Source organism: Platalea leucorodia, assembly GCF_965183815.1.
Source record: "Platalea leucorodia genome assembly, chromosome: 4".
NCBI classification, from domain to species: Eukaryota; Metazoa; Chordata; class Aves; order Pelecaniformes; family Threskiornithidae; genus Platalea; species Platalea leucorodia.
In genome coordinates, this window is record NC_138826.1 from 23,199,549 (window position 1) to 23,216,218 (window position 16,670).

The 16,670-nt window shown below is 48.2% G+C and overlaps 1 protein-coding gene across 3 annotated transcripts; it reads right to left on the reverse strand.

Annotated features, from left to right (window-relative positions):
• Positions 1–1,543: 1,543 nt before the first annotated feature.
• NOLC1 (nucleolar and coiled-body phosphoprotein 1) lies at positions 1,544–14,004 on the reverse strand. 3 transcript variants are annotated; one of them, XM_082310561.1, is made up of 14 exons: positions 13,867–14,004; positions 13,701–13,756; positions 13,437–13,558; positions 11,718–11,833; positions 10,820–10,961; positions 9,656–9,759; positions 8,810–8,960; positions 7,778–7,918; positions 7,283–7,372; positions 6,088–6,234; positions 5,295–5,870; positions 4,465–4,577; positions 3,986–4,066; positions 1,544–3,699 (listed from the first exon to the last, which is right to left on the reverse strand). In XM_082310561.1, the coding sequence occupies exons 1-14, from the start codon at positions 13,975–13,977 to the stop codon at positions 3,541–3,543; spliced, it is 2,109 nt and encodes a 702-aa protein (XP_082166687.1). In that variant the 5' UTR covers positions 13,978–14,004; the 3' UTR covers positions 1,544–3,540. The 3 variants fall into 3 exon arrangements, with proteins under 3 accessions (XP_082166687.1, XP_082166686.1, XP_082166688.1); XM_082310560.1 differs by having other exon boundaries at positions 7,283–7,384; XM_082310562.1 differs by lacking the exons at positions 1,544–3,699; positions 3,986–4,066 and having other exon boundaries at positions 4,551–4,600; positions 7,283–7,384.
• Positions 14,005–16,670: the final 2,666 nt, after the last annotated feature.

Here is a 16,670-nt window from a genome sequence, read left to right on the forward strand (position 1 = left end):
GGCCCGCCCGCCCCGCACCCGGGCCCGGGCCCGGGCCCCTCCGTCGCGCCGGCACCCACCTGCAGCCAGTCCGCTGGGAGCGCAGCCCGACCGCGGCGCAGGGCGAGGCGCGGCGCGGCGCTGGGAGGGGAGCAGCTGCCGCCCGCCCTCCCCTTTCAGGCCGGCGGCGGGCGCGGGCGGGGCCGGGCCGGGCCGGGCGCTTGGCCGCAGGGGCCGCGGGGAGCACGCAGGGCCGCCACCGCCGCTCCGGCAGCCGCAGCAGGCGGGCAGGCAGCGCCGGGCAGGCAGCGCCGGGCAGCTCGCGCTCGTGCCTCCCGCCAGGCCAGCGTGTCAAAAGGGCGCCAGACCCTACTTGGGCGCCCACGGGGCCAGGAGCCCCCCTGCGGGCTCCCAGAGAGGGGGAACAGGGGGCTGCACAGGCATCAGCCAGGACAGCGCGACGGAAAGGATGGCGCGCAGGGGAACGAGGCGGCCGGGGACAGTGTGGCAGGGCGCCCGTACAGGCACAGCACACGCCGGAGGGGGATGTCCTGTTAGCCCAGTCCCAGCGTTAACCACAGCTGAAACTGCACGAGTGGTGCACAGGGAAACTAGGCCTAAGTGCTCCACAAGGTGTTTCCTTTACACCAGGACAGCAGCAGAGCTGTAGGTTAAGCCTGCCCAGCAGCTGCAAAACCTCACGAAGGGAGCGTTTTTTCCCTAAGCGTCAAGCACGTGGAAGAGCAGGTAGCTTTGGGAGCTTCACAAAGCATTTCCCTCCCCCAGCACTTGTTGCGCTTGCTCAGCCAGGTGCCGATCTCCAGCAAGACTAATGACGTTCTTTGCAGCTGCTGCTGAAACTGCAGACAGCATTACACCTTCTCCGACAACATCAGGCTCGAGGTGGAGGGCCGTGGCAGACGGCGCGGGTTACAGGTTATCCGCCTGGCGATTACGTTCATCCCAACCCTTCCACAGAGGCATAGCACAACAGGTAAAAATAAGCATTACAGCACACAAGACCTCCACCGGGCCCTACCTGATAAGTTTCTTGTCCCTGCACACATGGTCACAGAGCAGGAAGAGATTGCAGGGGACACAGAAATTACTTCTTTTAACCAGGTATATACAAAATTTTCCAGTTATACCTATTGTTTCTTATTCCCGTAGGCTGGTGCTGCTTAAGTTGTATCGCCAGCTGCCATCCAGCTAACGCGGTAGCGGTACTGGAGAAGAGCTAATGAGAGATTCTGGTGTGAGGGCACTCAAGCAGCCTCAGTTTGTCGTGGTGTAAGTAAATATTCTTCCACTTGTTTTCTCCAGATTTCTTGCGGAGTTACTCAACAGCCAGCTGCACAGGCCGCCTTTTGCTTCTGAAGACCCGTTACATGCACATGAGCAGGTCACCAAGGAGACAGGAATGGCTGTAGATGGGTGTAGTCAGACTTGCCCATTCAGCTTCAAGAGGCAGTGCGACACTGCCCCCAGCACTGATACCCGCCCTTTTCCCACCTGCTACTCCACACCGTTAACTATCAGATCCACTCAGATTACAAAGGCAGCAATCTTTATTTTCAGAGACATTTGTTTGCTCACACTTGAAAATACCCCCAAAACATAAAAGCTTTTAAAAAGTTTAGGAGTTCCAAATATAAGTTCCTGATAAACAGAAGAAAGAGGACAAATGACAAGTCACAAGCAAGATGATGTTCAAATCCCCAGGCAGAAAATACTCTCTTCCCACCCTCCTTTGGCCTCTAACCTTTAATTCCTTGTAATAACCGTGGTCTCCCGGGCCCCTCAGCACTGTAGCCTAGAATCCAGGCACCAGAGTGACTGTGCAAGCCAGAGGGGAAGTCCTGAAAAATGCTCATCGCTGCATGCTACAAGCTGCAGCTCATGTAGACGGGGGTGGCTCGCGAAGTCTCACCCAACCCTCAATTAGGTGACACTACTCTGCACACAAATGGAGCTTCCCGTAACAACGGGACTCTTCTCATTGTCACCCTTTGGGAAGGGAACAGAAACATGGAAATCGGGCCCTGCATAACCTCTCTCGGTGGCTGGCAGTTTCATGAGACGGGGTGAGCAGTTCTCACAGCCCCCTACCCCATTCCCAAACACGCACTACCGCTGTTCAATTCATACTGGCTATGAGCTCAGCAGACCGCTCCACAAACTAAAATTAACTTAACCTTCCTAATAAGGTAAAAAAGTAGTTGGGGGAACCATTTTCCACCAGATGTGAGTTGCACCAGAAATAAGGAGGCAGTCACACAACTGGAGGGAAAGCAAGTTCTCCTCTCAACAGCAGTAAGCCATTATATTCTCTCAGTTGCTCGTGAAAACTCAGTTTAGGCTGCAAATTACTGAACTTGTTTGAGGCTCCCCGTACCAAACTTGTAGCTAACACGTCAAACCTTACAGCACCAGGCTTTATTTGCCTTAGTGCTATGGGGAAACTGGCATTTTACTTCTTGAGATGGATTTAACAGATGGAAAACAGCTCCGAGAGCAAGTGATCCAACCCAGAAAAGAAATTTAAGGCATCAATGATACATTCATCTCGACTCCTAACAAGCTGCACGGCACATTGCTGGGAGTAAGCGTAAGGTGGCACGTTTTATGTTCAGAGAGAACGAGGAGTAATGCCACACTGCAGTCAGAGCCTCTGAAACAAAAACACAGCAAAAAGCAGAGCTGGGTAGAAAAGAGGGCTTCATCTCCTCTGCCTCCTTACCCATTCCCACTGAGCCAAACGTCACAGACTCCATGCAGTTAAGGGCTTCTGCACATCTCCACTCCCCAGCTAGATTCCCAATGAGAGCGTTATCAGGAGTGCCACAGTAGTACTACAGACCTTGGCCTTTCTGACAACAGCCCCCAACTTGCAACTGCAAACAATACAGCTACTTAACTACTAAGCTGTACTTAAGACTCTGCTTCTCCAAGTACTCTGGTTAGCGGCCTCAACAGGAGTGGAAGGAAGAGGACGGTAGGAGTTTACTGCAAGGTGAAACCATAAAAGAAGGAAACAGCAAAGAGGAACCCTGTCACACTACAACTGTGAACTTGAAATGTTAGGTGGGAGCGGGGATTACAGCCAGAGGGTTCAAATCAGTTGTTGCTCTTATATGTAACTTGCCTTTGGCTAGTTACGATACTTGCCATTTCACAGGTATCCGAGTTAACCTCCTACTTCTTTTTCAGCCAGTTTAAGATACAGGAGAATGATTTCTCCTTCTAATAGATGGGCAGGAAACCAAAATGAAAAAAAAAAAAAAAAAAATCACTGCCAGCCTTTTAAAATAAGACTGTAAAAATTTAAGTCTTGGAGGTCACCCTAGTGGTGCCAATAACACCAGCTCAAGGACGGTTCCAAATTAGGGACCTAAACCAGAATTAGAAATAAAAAGGGGAAACACCCAACCATTTTCCCACATCCCCACGCTGGAGCTGCCTGCCCTAGGGGAGGTAGCATTCCAGACATCCATAATGTCCACATGACCATCCAAGCCGTTCTGGTGAGCAGATGGTTTATGAATTCCCAAGGAAACATTCTCAGTCACTTTCAAACTTGACGGAATTGACTTGGGTCGATATAGTGCCCCCACGGTAGCTGCCTCGTTTTTTCTTTGTCTTCTCATGGCGGAAAGATTTGCCTTTAGTGAATTTCAGGATATTGTTAGCCTTCTCACCCCAGTCACCAGCTGCTCCTTTCTGTGAGGGATGAAGGGAGAGAGGAAAAAGAAATTCAGGGCAGTACCCAAGAGAGTAAAGGCAATGCTTTGCACTTCATCCTACCCAGCAAACACCAGTTCATTAACACTGGAGCTGATGCCACTCTCCCACGCACCTCCTGCCAGTGCTCACATGCTTCCTAACAGCACCTCCTGGTGGAAAAAATTCCGACCAAAAAGACTGCCCACACGCACACCAAGGCCGCTCTGCCGACGTGTATTTGCAGAGGCCAAGTGTTACCACTCTGGGCACTACCTAGCCCTACCTTTGCTTCAAATGAGTTGTCAGCAACACGGGCATCCAGCTCAATCTCTTCTTCCCTTACGCGGCGGAATGGAGAGGCTGGCTGTTAAAGAGAAAGAAAACAAGATACAATAAGTGTATACACGCACATGATATTCCCTTAGTGAAAATGTCCTTCCCTCCTTGCCCTGCAAGTATGGAGCCCTGTTCAGGTCACCTCAATCTAAGTGTTTCTTAGATTCCTAATTCTTTCCCTTCTTCAGATCAGGCAACTCAGGGATGCTCCCATGCAAGCATATCCAATCAACCTTTGACAGAATAATATTGTGCACATACATGCACTCCCTAGAGTTCACCAGACAAGGTTCAAGTGCTTGAGAAGGGAGCAAAAATACAAATAATCCTGTGAGCCCAACTTCCCCCCAAACCCCAAAACAAGCCTACTTGTTCAGGAGGCAAAGATGCCTCTCCCACCAGTCACCACAGTCCACCCTCACTCACCCGTTTCACCTTGGGAACTGTGTGTGGTGTTTTGGCTTTGATCTTTGCCTTTTCACCTTGTGGCGTCTCTGGCTCCTGAACATCTTCCCTCTTCTGTTTCTTCCTGATCGTGCCTGTTAGATGCACAGCAGTAAAACTTCCAAGGGAGTAACTGCAGTGTTGGGAAAGGTAATGGCATCTCTCCCCAGAAAGCAAACCCAGTGTTGACAGAGGTGTGAGAATCAGTCCCTGCATTACCTCACCCAGAAAACAGACTGCTACAACAGACACTAATAGCCATTCTGGGTCAGCAAGGGTTGTGCCATCCTATCCTAACCGATAAGGATAATTTTGTGGAATAGGGTACCTCTATATTAATGATTTAGTGCACTTGAGAAAGTTCTGTTTAAAATTTGCCAGTTCTTGGAGTCACACAGTATGCACTTGCACACATCACTACTGCATTCAAAGTTGTTTTCCTCCTGGAGGGATAAAGATTGAGACTGTGCTTTGGGGCATCGCCTATGATGTCCCACTCAACACAGACAAGGTCCTCCAGCAGTCTGCCTTGCTGTCACTAACAATCTTCTGCATGCACAGATGGCAACTGGCAACAACCGTACAGAAATGTACTTCATGTTACCACACACTCCATTGCCAGCAGATAGGCAATACAGACAGAAAGGATCACACCAAATTAAAAACTAGCCCTTCCCTCTCAGTACTGCACCAGATGGCATACTCTAATAGCACATAGAGATTAGACTGAATATTGTTTAGGAAAGGCTCCCGTTCACGCTTAGCTCAGTAACATTGCTTGACAGACCCACTTCCCAGACCGTAGGTAGTACCTCCATTGACTTTGCCAGTCTCTTCTTCAGAGCTGCTTTCACTGCTGCTACTGCTGCCACCAGCTGCCTTAGACTTCAGGTGGTTTGCCGCTGGTGTGGATGCTTTTGCTTTTGCTTTCTCTGTGGAGGCAGTGGTCTTAGAATTGTTCTGTGCCCCTTTCCCTGCCTTTTTGGGCTTCTCTTCCTCTTCGCTGGAACTATCAGATGAGCTGCTACCACTACTGGAAGCAGCTGCCTTCTTCCCCACAGTTGCTTTTGCTGCCCCTGTAGATTTGGTGGCTGGTTTCACTGCTGGCTTCTTTTCTTCTTCTTCTTCACTGCTCGAGCTATCAGAGTCAGAAGTGCCTGCTTTGGGAGCTGGGGCAGAAGGTTTGGACACTGGCTTACCCACTTTGCCAGCTAATTTAGCTGGAGTGCCTTTCTTCTTCTTCTTCTCATCCTTAGAACTGCTGGAGCTGGTATCTGAATCAGAGCTACTTTGTGCTTTCTTTGTGGCAGCTTGTGACTTCTTTGTTGCAGGGGTTGCTGCTTTAGTTGCAGGCTTCACAGGGGCCTTCTTGTCAGAGCTATCAGAATCTAGAATGGAAAGGAAAAGAATAATGAAGGCTAAGAGACATTCCTTCAACATGAAGCTAACATACAGATTCACGTATGTGCACTTCGTTAGCTACTTGAAACAACACTGCAATGAGTATTCCTGTCCAACTGCACCCTCGTACCCTGCCTAGAAGCACAGAGGTCTGAGCAAGCACAACGTGCATGTGGAAATTCTCCTTTTCTCCTACCCCAATACCTGAGCTATCTGATGAGGAACTGGAGTCTTTCTTTGCTTGTCCAGGCTTGACAGCTACTTTTGCTGGTTTGGAAGTATTCTTTATCACAGGTTGTTTAGCTGGGAGCTTACTCCCTACCTTCTTCTTGTCATCTTCAGAGCTAGAATCTAACCAAAGGAAAAAAAAAAAAATGTTCTTTAAGTTAATAAGTTTCTAGTGCTTAGAAGAAAGAACAAACTCAGGGAGAAGAAACATCGAGAAAAGAAGCTATGTGGTAAAGATCAAAGAACAGGCAAGGAATTAGGAGATAAAATTGGGAAGGTGAGGCAGCAACAGCACAGTATCTCATTTTAGCTTTCTATTTCCTGTATTAGATATGTTTAGCAGCAGTCTGAGGATGGACTGGAGACTCCTGCATACAAATATGCCTTTGTATTGTGTGTCACAGCAATATGGAATGCTAAGCCTGATCTATTCCAACATTTCTGAACACTTTAATAACGGTAATCAAAACCTCGTCCACTTGTGAGAAACTAGGCAACAAAACCAGAAAACACAGAACCCCTGCCACTTCTTGAAAGGTCACAGTCTAGTGCTAGCTGTCTGCACAGACAGGCAGCTGCCACCCACAGTCCCTGCCGTGGCACCAGAGATGTTGAGATATAACAGGAGCACCTTGAACTTGGAGGGAAAATGTAACACACGGGGAACTTACATGGGAAATACAGCATCGCAAACCTTAAACCTGATCAACGGAAGATACAAAGCACACTGCTCCCATTTCTAAGGTCACATTAGGAAAATGCATCTTTTGAGTCTATTTTGAACTTGGTATGGCAACAACATTTTTTATTTCAGAAACTCCTCCCAAATACAGTGGGATAACAGAAACCAAAAATCTTAAGACACAGATCCTCAAAAAGTGTAACCATTAACCTTCCTAGAGAAACCTGATACACATGATGCCCCAGCGTTTCCATCCAGCAACATGCAGACCTTTCTGCACTTGTCAATGGTCTCACTGGTGTCTCATGGTCAGACTCCACTATGCATAGCAGGCTGCTGTTTTTCAATTTCACATCTTATTAGCTATGGAGACTGTGAAGCTTTCAAGCTCGTACGCTAGGGATCTTAGCAGATACACCACTATACAGCAAGCTGACCAATAAAAACATTAACACAAAAAAAAAATCAAAACTTTATTTCTTGAATTACCTGAGTCACTGTCAGAACTGGATTCAGCCTTCTTGGTAGTCACAGCTTTGTTTGTGGGGCCAGGGGTTGTTTTAGCTACTACTGCTTTGCCTGCAAAAGCAACTTTAAAATTAACAAGTCACATCCACACCAAACTTTTGTCCCAAGATCCAAACCTTTCCAGATGTGAAAAAGCTCCCTTCTCAGTGCACCAGCCATTCAGCCAGCATGTGGAAGCCAAGCAAGGACCTGGCCAGCTGCAGTAATGGGCCTGGCTTACTCCTGATAAACTAGATCCTGATGACTTTTCAAACGAACACGCGTAAAGTAATCCAAGATCCACAGACTGTACACAGTGTTGTTTGTGGTGCTTTCAAATTACTCAGAAGCTTCCAGAGAAGCAAACAGCAACATAGACCAAAGTCAAATGGCTTTTTCAAGGAAACCAAGACATTGCCAAAACATTGTCCGCACCATGTAGTACTTCCTCTGCAGCTTCCTCTCCTCACAACATACCTGCTCCTCCCTTTCGGGGCACCTGCTCTGCCTCATCACTACTGTCTGAAGAGTCACTGCTCTCAGCCTTTTTTGCAGGAGTCTTGGCAAGGCCCTTCTTCATCTGCGTAGCTTGAGGAGGCGGTACAGCACTGTACTGACCTATGAAGAGAGACAGCATTCAGATGCCTGCATGATAATGCGAGCAGCACATGAGATGTTTGCTGTAGTTAGAATAAAGCACTTCTGCTATTTGGTTCCATTTATTCCCCTTCTGTAGCTACAACCAAAGATACTAGCTTATAATCTGAAAGGTTACGCCCACCCAACTGCTACCTCCTGTTTCTACTGTGAGTTTAGCTCTCCTCTTGGGGTTCAGCTGACCCAACCATCTCTGCAGAAGTTTTCTCTGCACTTTTAGAAGAATGGGAGCTTGTGTTGCGAAACTTTTTCAGAAAAAAAACAAAGAAAGATGCCAATGTTGATTGTTTTCATTTACTGCCTTCTCAAATCCTCTGGTTAGAGAATCAGACTGCATTTCGATGCTTGATCCTCCACTCAGGTCAGCTCTCTACTGGAATCCTAAAAGAACTACACTATATTGAACAGAGGCCCATTTAGCCCATCAGCTGGATTGCAACTGAACAACCCTGGATACTTCACAAAAAAACCCTAAAAAAGCTTAAATTGCTACAGTTACAGAATAACCAAAACACTGGCAAATTAATTCCCAAATCCTGGCAGACGGGAAACCTGCAAAAAGAAAGTATTTAAAGGCTACCTGAACAGAAGACATGCAGCAAACCAAGCAGAGTCTGTCACAATCTCTCTCACTCCCCATCCCTTGCTGAGGGAGGAGCTGAATTGTAAGCTTAGTCCCAACAGCACACATGAAAAGAGCTGTTGTATTTCTGGTTCACAATACCACCACCAGCACCACCTGGAACCTTGTGTGCAGCAAGACTTGCCTGTGCCCGGCACACACTTCTCCCGGGACAGCAGGACTAGCAGAAAGCATCCTTCCATGTAGCAGCAATGGTATTTAGTACTTACCAGACTTTGGCTTTTGTTTTGCAGGTGGCTTTTCATCATCTGAGCTGTCAGATGAGTCCTCACTACTGGAACTTTCCTTGGCACGTTTGTTTTTCCCTGGACATGCTTGAGTGGCTGCAGGTTTCGGCAGAGGTGATTTCTTGGCAACAGCCTTATCACAAGAAGGAAAGAAAAACATGTTAAAAAAAGAAGTTACAGAAATCTTGTGGGGACAGCTGGATGTGGATCTTGTTTAACCCTATGCCTCACTTAAGAGGGCAAATTTCGAAGACAAAATGAGAGAGATTAATGAAGATTCTCAAATGCAAATTTCAGGAAACACATGAGCATCACTACCTTTCTGGCCACTCTGCTGTTGTTTTCTGCTGCATGAATCCCTAATGAGGAGCTCCTCTGACTAAGGGGCACAGAAGTGACTGAAACGGTAGCAACTGCCACTTGATTAAACACAGCTATGATTACTTGTGTTGCAGAAAACATTTTTAAACACTCCCTAGTGGAAAACTCAAAGTACAGATAGCTATGCACAAGAGAGTCATGCAAAAGTGAACATATAATGGAGATTACAATATGGTTATGACACAATGAGATGTTTTCCTGTAAAAGGAAGGAGCAGAGGAAGCAGTAAGGAGGTATTACAGAAGAAAGCCAGTGCCTGGAGAGGTGCTAGAACACATTATCCCACTGCATAAAGTAGAAGGAAATATAAGAGCCCCAGATGCTGCGCTCAGCATCTGTGTAGTCTGTGCCTTTATCTACACATTTCACAGTCCCTGCAAGACAGAGATACACCCAGTCTTACTAGACTTCTACACGGTTCGTGAAGTTTTTCATGGTCTAATTTACCTTCTTCGGTGCAGGCTTTTCCTCATCAGAATCTTCACTGCTGCTGCTACTGCTTGCTGCTTTTCCATTGACCACCTTGGTGGCCGCCTGGGCAGCTTTACCTCCTTTTGAGATAAGCAAAAAGGGACATTAGAACATATGCTATGGTAGATGAGGGGTAATTACATTCAGCATAAAGGATCCTAGAGAGAAAAGAACCACAGGAAACCAAGAGGGCAGATTAAGGCCATACTGCAAAACTGTTGTTTTATCCTACTGCAAGCTTAGAGTAAGTTTTCAGAAAACTGTCCATTCTAGCTCACTGGAAGTTCCAGGACTAAAGGCTAAGTAAAGATCTTCCCTGCTCTTTGAGAGGAAGACACTGGCAAAAGCACAACTGTCCTGGTTTTGGCTGGGATAGAGTTAATTTTCGTCTTAGTTGCTGGTATAGTGCTGTGTTTTGGATTTAGTATGAGAATAATATTGATAACACACTGATGTTTTAGTCGTTGCTAAGTAATGCTTACACTAGTCAAAGACTTTTCAGCTTCCCATGCTCTGCCAGGTGCAAAAGAAGCTGAGAGGGGGCACAGCCAGGACAGCTGACCCAGACTGGCCAAAGGGCTGTTCCATACCATATGATGTAATACTCAGTATATAAACTGGGGGAAATTGGCCAGGAGGGGGAGACTGCTGCTCGGGGATGGGCTGGGCATCAGTCGGCAGGTGGTGAGCAACTGCATCATGCATCGCTTGCTTTGTATATTATTACTACAGTTTACTTTATTTCAATTATTAAACTGGTCTTACCTCAACCCATGAGTTTTCTCACTTTTACTCTTCCAATTCTCTCCCCCATCCCACCAGGGAGCAGGGAGTGAGCCAGCGGCTGTGTGGTGTTTAGTTGCTGGCTGGGGTTAAACCACGACAACAACTTAAACAGTTAAGGTTGCTGATTACTGCTCCTTATGCAAACAATGCAGCATTTGGGACAAGATGTTTTATTTGCAATCAGTTCTACACCTCTTCCATGTCAGACTGGACTGAAGAGCAAACGGCAGTGACAGCAGATTTTCAGACTGCTATGTTAACACGTGTGCCTTGGCATGCAGGTACAGCCCCCATCACTCCTCCCCTGGCTTTTTTGTTTTTGCACTTTGACTCATGATACAAAATAAGAGGTACCTGATTTAGGCGTTGCGGGTTTTGGTGGCTGTTTCTTTGGTGGTTCTTCATCTGAGCTGCTTGAGTCGGAGCTGGAACTCTCTGCTTTCTTCTGAGGCTGGATTTTGGCTCCAGCTGGCTTCACCACAGGTTTTGCACCTTTCTAAACAACAGGAGGGAAAACTGATTAGCCCTTGTAGCCGTGGAAAGAAAAAGAGGCTAATAAGTGGGACACATGTACCGAGACTATAAACAGTTGTCTTTCACAGAGGTTACCATTTTGACTTGGAAACACCACTCTGCCTAATGGTTAGGGCCTGAAAATTCCTGTATAACAATTTTGCTCCAGGAAACCTCCCAGCAGCCCATGGGAGACTTCCTTTGCACCTCCGTCTCCAGGTTCTGCCTCCTCAAAATGGGGCAGCTCTGGGGCTGGCACTGTTCTCTTCCTTCTCCAGACCACACTGGTTTAAAGACTGAAAATACTGACTGGGCAACTCTGGCTGGTCTCCTCTAGTGTACACTGACATCATTAGTCCTCCCTCCCCACTTCTCAAGACCATGACTGCAGCAAGAAAAAGGAAAGAGAAGATTCTCTTTTTATAAAATTTATTTTAGCGACTGTAAATAAATCTTTCTCTGCAAAAAAAGTAAGTCCTGGCAGTCTTAGGGTAAAAGCAAGGAGCAGACTTGGATATGAAACAGTGGGTGCTGGACATGAAATTAATTTTTCACAGGACCAGTCCAAATGGCACACCGACCACTACAGAAATGTCTTCTTACATTGCGCCTGCAGCAGTCTAGGCACTTCATAGTTCAGGAAAAGCGAGCCCAATTTCAGAGAGAATTCTGCTGGTCAAATCTGCTATTACCCACCACTGTCAAACACGCGTTAAAGAGGCTGGAAAGAAAAGCTGACCTTTGCTGGCTTCTCCTCCTCCTCTGAGTCTGAATCGTCACTGGAGTCCTCGCTGCTGCTCTCTGCCTTCTTGGCTGGAGGAACTGCTTTTGCCTTGGGCACAGCTGCTGCTTTAGCTGCAAATAAGGGACAGCACACATCGATGATAGGTTAATTCACAACTTTCATGTACCTATATCCTGTACTATTGTATATCAGGGCAAAAGGATATGCTAAGGTCATTAAACCATGACTGAAGTTCATAACACTGACTTTATTTCTTGAGCAGGGTGTGGCAGAAGACTCCAAAACGGGTAGGTAAGAGGATAAAACCCATTCTAGATTTAATCTTTGTCACATACACATTTAAGTGCAGACTTCTATCACCAAAAATGACACCCCACAAAGAAAGCGTCCCCACAAACTGAGATAACATTAACTGTGTCTGCACACCTTCCAGTTTACAAAAATGCGCTGAACAAGCGCAGACTTCCAAAGAGAACCACTGCAATGCTGTGTTAAGGTTCCAGACACTTTGCTTAACGTGTTTTAGCCAAATCTACTCCTTCTTGGTTACTGACTGCTTTTTAATAACGTGAAGCAAAAGAAATAATTTTGCCTCAAGTTATATTTGCAACTGTCTTTATCAAATAAAAATCAGATCTAAGTTCAACTTCAGCTTTAGGATGGCTCAAGTTGAATACCAGTTTTCTTTCTGTGTCTCTCCCTCTCCCTGTCTACTCCTTCTCTCCCACAAATCTACTGCTAGATACACGCAACCTTGCATACACTGTGATTAAGGCAAGGCGTAAGAACAATTTCAGATAAAAAGGGAAAAATACAGCTCACCACATACCAAAGTGCAGTGGAGGGATGTATTTTTTGATAGCACTAGGACAGAGGCTTGAGAGAAAGGAGGGTGGTAACCTCACACAAGCAGCAGGTGAGTAAGGATGCTTGGCATTTCTCTGGAACTCGAGGATACCGTGTACAACTGCGCTGCATCAAACAGGTCACGGTGTCCACCAATACAGAGGAGCCTGATAAATCCTAGCCGTGCCAGAGTTTTGTCAAATTACATGTATTTTAACAAATGTGAAAGCACTTATAAAACCTGAATCAGTTTTCCTACAATAGCAAGATAAGAAACCATTCTTTAAAGCTCTCAGTGAAACTGAGAGTCCCTGGAAAATAGCACAGAAAAAAAATCATGAGGTAGCTACCTTCCATGAAGAGAGTACCAGCCCAATCTACATGCACTCAAAAACCAATTTCACTCAATAATTTCACTCAATATTTAGATCAACACATAATTGGAAAGTACCGAAGCAAGGAGGAGTAACCCTGCCGCGATATGCTATCAGTGAGTGTTTGGAAAGCAGAATCTCAATATAGACAAGGTAATGAAGGCGCTACTTCAATAGCGCCTTCAAAACTCAATACAGCCCAATGCCTTTACCAGTCGCAGACAAAAGAGAGTGATTAAAACCTTCTAGCAGACACAAACCCTCACGTACTTAAATTATAACTAGATAAAGAGATCATCCTTAGCTAGGATGAACATACCTTACATGTCATGAGCAAAAGACCTGCCAGAATCAAGATCAGTCAATACAAACCCAGTCCTTGATAGCCGCTGAAGGACCTCAAATGAGCTGCTGAAGCTGAGCTCCGCATCCAGGTGAGGAGCCAATGTCAAACACAGCCCTGGCCTGGCCTAGGGCCGCTCACAAACCCCACCTGGTTTCTTGGCTGGCGGCCTCTGGTCCTCCTCGCTGGAGCTGTCGTCGCTGCTGGCGGACGGCTTCCTCTTCGCCTGGGGGCCGTTGGGAACGAGCTTTCTCTTCTTGGCCGCTGGAGACCTACAGGGAGAAAGGCTGAGCTGGGGGCTACGAGGCGAGGGCCGGGCGGTGGCTGCTGCCGGAGGGAGCGCGGCAGCGCGGCGGAGCGCCCCCCCCCCCCCCCCCCCGGTAAGCGGGGCCCCGCCGGCGGAGGGGCACTTACTTCACCCAGTAACTGAAGATGTCCAGGAGGGAGGCTGCGTTGGGGTCCTGCTCCTTCTAAACCAAGAGAGAGGCCGGTCAGTCAGTCGGTCAGTCAGTCAGTCGGTCGGTCGGTCGGTCGGTCAGTCAGCCGCCCGCCCCTCCCGCCGCCCGCCGCCCCCGCTCACCGCCGCCGCCTCCCTGGCGAAGGCGCGCGCGGCGCCCTCGAAGCGGTGCTCGCGCAGGAAGGCGAGCACGAAGGGGAAGAGGTCGCTGGGCACCGCCGGCCGCTCCGCCATGCTGCCCCGCCGCCACGTGCCGCCTGCGCGCACGCGCGCGCAGCGCCACGCACAGACCTGCACGCACGCGCGCGCAAGCGCCCCGGCTCCGCCCTCCCCGCCATCTCGGCCGGGCCGCGGCCGGGCGCAGGCCGTCCCCGCCGCGCAGGTCCGGGTGCTCGGCGGCGGCCGCCGGCGGGAAGGAGGGGCCCGCGAGGCACGGCCGTCCTCCCGGCGTGAGGGGGTTTGGAAAGGCCCCGCCCGCGTCTGGGTGAAGGCAGCACGCAGGGCGGGAAGGCCGCCGGTGGTGCAGAGGCAGGCTTAGAGCCCGCGGCGGAGGTAGAAACTCAGGAGCATGCACGTGACATTGGAAGAGGAAAGCCTTCAGTCCACTTCAACTCCCTCCTCCGCATCAGTCTGCTCCTAGTTGTAATCCACGTTAAATACGATCACTGGAGGGAGAAGGGTAGGGAGCAGGGCTGCTCCTCGAAGGAGAGCAAACGGAGCTGCGGGCAGCCTCAGTGCTGCTGGCGCCCTCGCCGGCAGGGTGCGGCCGCACGCAGCTTGAACGCGGCAGGCAGAGCCAGATGCCGACTGCGGGACTCGTCGGCTGTCCCGGGAAAGGCGAGCTATGAACCAGGGCCGGGATCCACAGGAGGAATCCGTTCAGGAGCAAAGGGAGATGGTGCCAGAGGAGGCACTGGGGTAAAAGTAACGCTGTGGGTCTAAAGGGACTGTCTGCGAGATAGAGGCAGAGAGGGAATTGGGGGTAAGCTTACTTACAACTTAAGTTTGAAGGGTACCAAGGAGGTAAGGTTGGAGATAAGACTTGAAACAGGTACACCTACAAAATAGGATAGGCAAGGCCTGAAGACCCAGGCCTGAGCTTAAATGGAGCTCCTGGACCTATGGGCAAAGGGTGGGTGTGGAAGCCCCAGGTGAGGCTGATCAGGACAAGCATGGCCTGTTAGTGTATTCAGGACCCTGATGAGGAGGAGATTTCATTCAGCTGTCGTGTATTGCCATGGCTTTAAATTAGTCGTTTCTCTGTGGAAGTTTTTTCTTGTGTGAAACTGGAGGTTTGCTCTGATGAATGCAGTGCTCTGTTCTCCTTGCCTTTGTGATGGGGCTTTTTTTTAGTTCTCTTCAATAGAGTGTACTATAAAGCCTGCTGAGGGCAAAGGAAGAAGAGAGTCCTATGCTGAAAATCTTGAATTAGGGCTGCCAGGGTCTAACAAGCACTACTAGGTAGGTAGTGTTATGCTCTTTACGTTTCCACTACCTAGCCCATTGCTCTTAACAGGTCCCCCATTTGCAGTGCTGGGGAAATAAAAGCAGCTCATGTAGTGGTAGATTGTACTGTAAGATTCTGTCATTTGGCACAGGTGCTGTTGCCTGTAGTGTAGAAAAGGGACGTTCAGCTGAGGACTTGCTAAATATGTGTACTTCGTTTTCAAATGGCCTGATCTGGCCTGCCCCTGTTATATATGGAATAACTTGGGTCTGTGTTGCAGAAAGGAAACTGTTTCTAGGAACCAATATTTCTCTCAGTTCTTGTAGCTTCTATCCACAGTAAGCTACAGCTGCAAGCTTCATCTGCAAAGCTCAGCACAAGTTCTGTGCTTTTGTCTGCATCAGAAAGGAAGAGATGCGGCCATTGCTGGTAAACTGTCCTTATTTTAAGTCCTGCTGTTTGAAGTAACTGCTGTGAGGAACTAGGGAAATTATTGGCTGTGTTTGCTTCACTGGCCCAGTTTGCTTTTTGCCTGGTTAGGAAGCATCTCCCTCTTTTGCCAGGCCTTTGCTAGTTAGGTGTGTTCCCAGATGCTGTGTGACTGCTTCTCTTCAGAGGTGTGTGTGGCTGTCTAGGTGTGTTCCCCTGTGTTGTGCCTGCAGCTCTCCACATGACCTGGCAGGGCAGTAACCATGCAAGGAGAGCCATTCTGCTCTTCTATTCCTCGAGGCAGTAGTGGGAGATCCTGGGATCTAAAAAGGAAGCAAATCCCACTGATTTATGCTATTGCTTGTGAATTCCGTTGCTCTCCTCACCTATTCCTTGTAGGGCTTTTCAGTCCTTCCCCTTGGCTGGCATATCTCTTTTGTTAAGGCTGCAGGGAGAGCTATTCACCTCAGAAGAGAGCATTCCCGTGAGAGGTCTCTGCTTTTCCCGCTCTTTTCATGGCCAAGAAAAAGTGAAGAGCGATGGCATGGGTATTCAAACACTTGCCGAATCCTTTCCTTCTTACCCTTCAAAGGTACCTAGCAAAAAAGCAATGGCTCCAGAAAGAGCAATCTAGTCCTTTTCTTTGGACAGGGATAAGACAGACCCTTGAAAATAATGCTGCAAATGCAACTGTGTTCGCATGCTGCAGTGAACTGAAGGGAGAAGGGTTAAGACTTGCACAGCCGATTTTGAGCAAGGGAGGTTGAAAAGCTCCCTCTATTTCCTCATTTTGTTCTTAATTCATTACAAGGTGTGTAACTCTTTCCCTTAGGCCAGCCTAATGTTCTAGGGTGTGAAGGGGCTTTTGCCTCAATTTGTCATCTGAGTTTTCAGGTGGAGGTTGCTGTAAAGGTTGCTGAAACAATGTGCTAGCAGTTATTTTACTTAAGCTCCTTTGGGGAGGCATATTAGCAGCTTAGGAAGTTTGACCTCAGGAGGTTTCCTGTGGGCTTTGAATTGATTAAATAAAATACATAGCATCCTAAGTGAA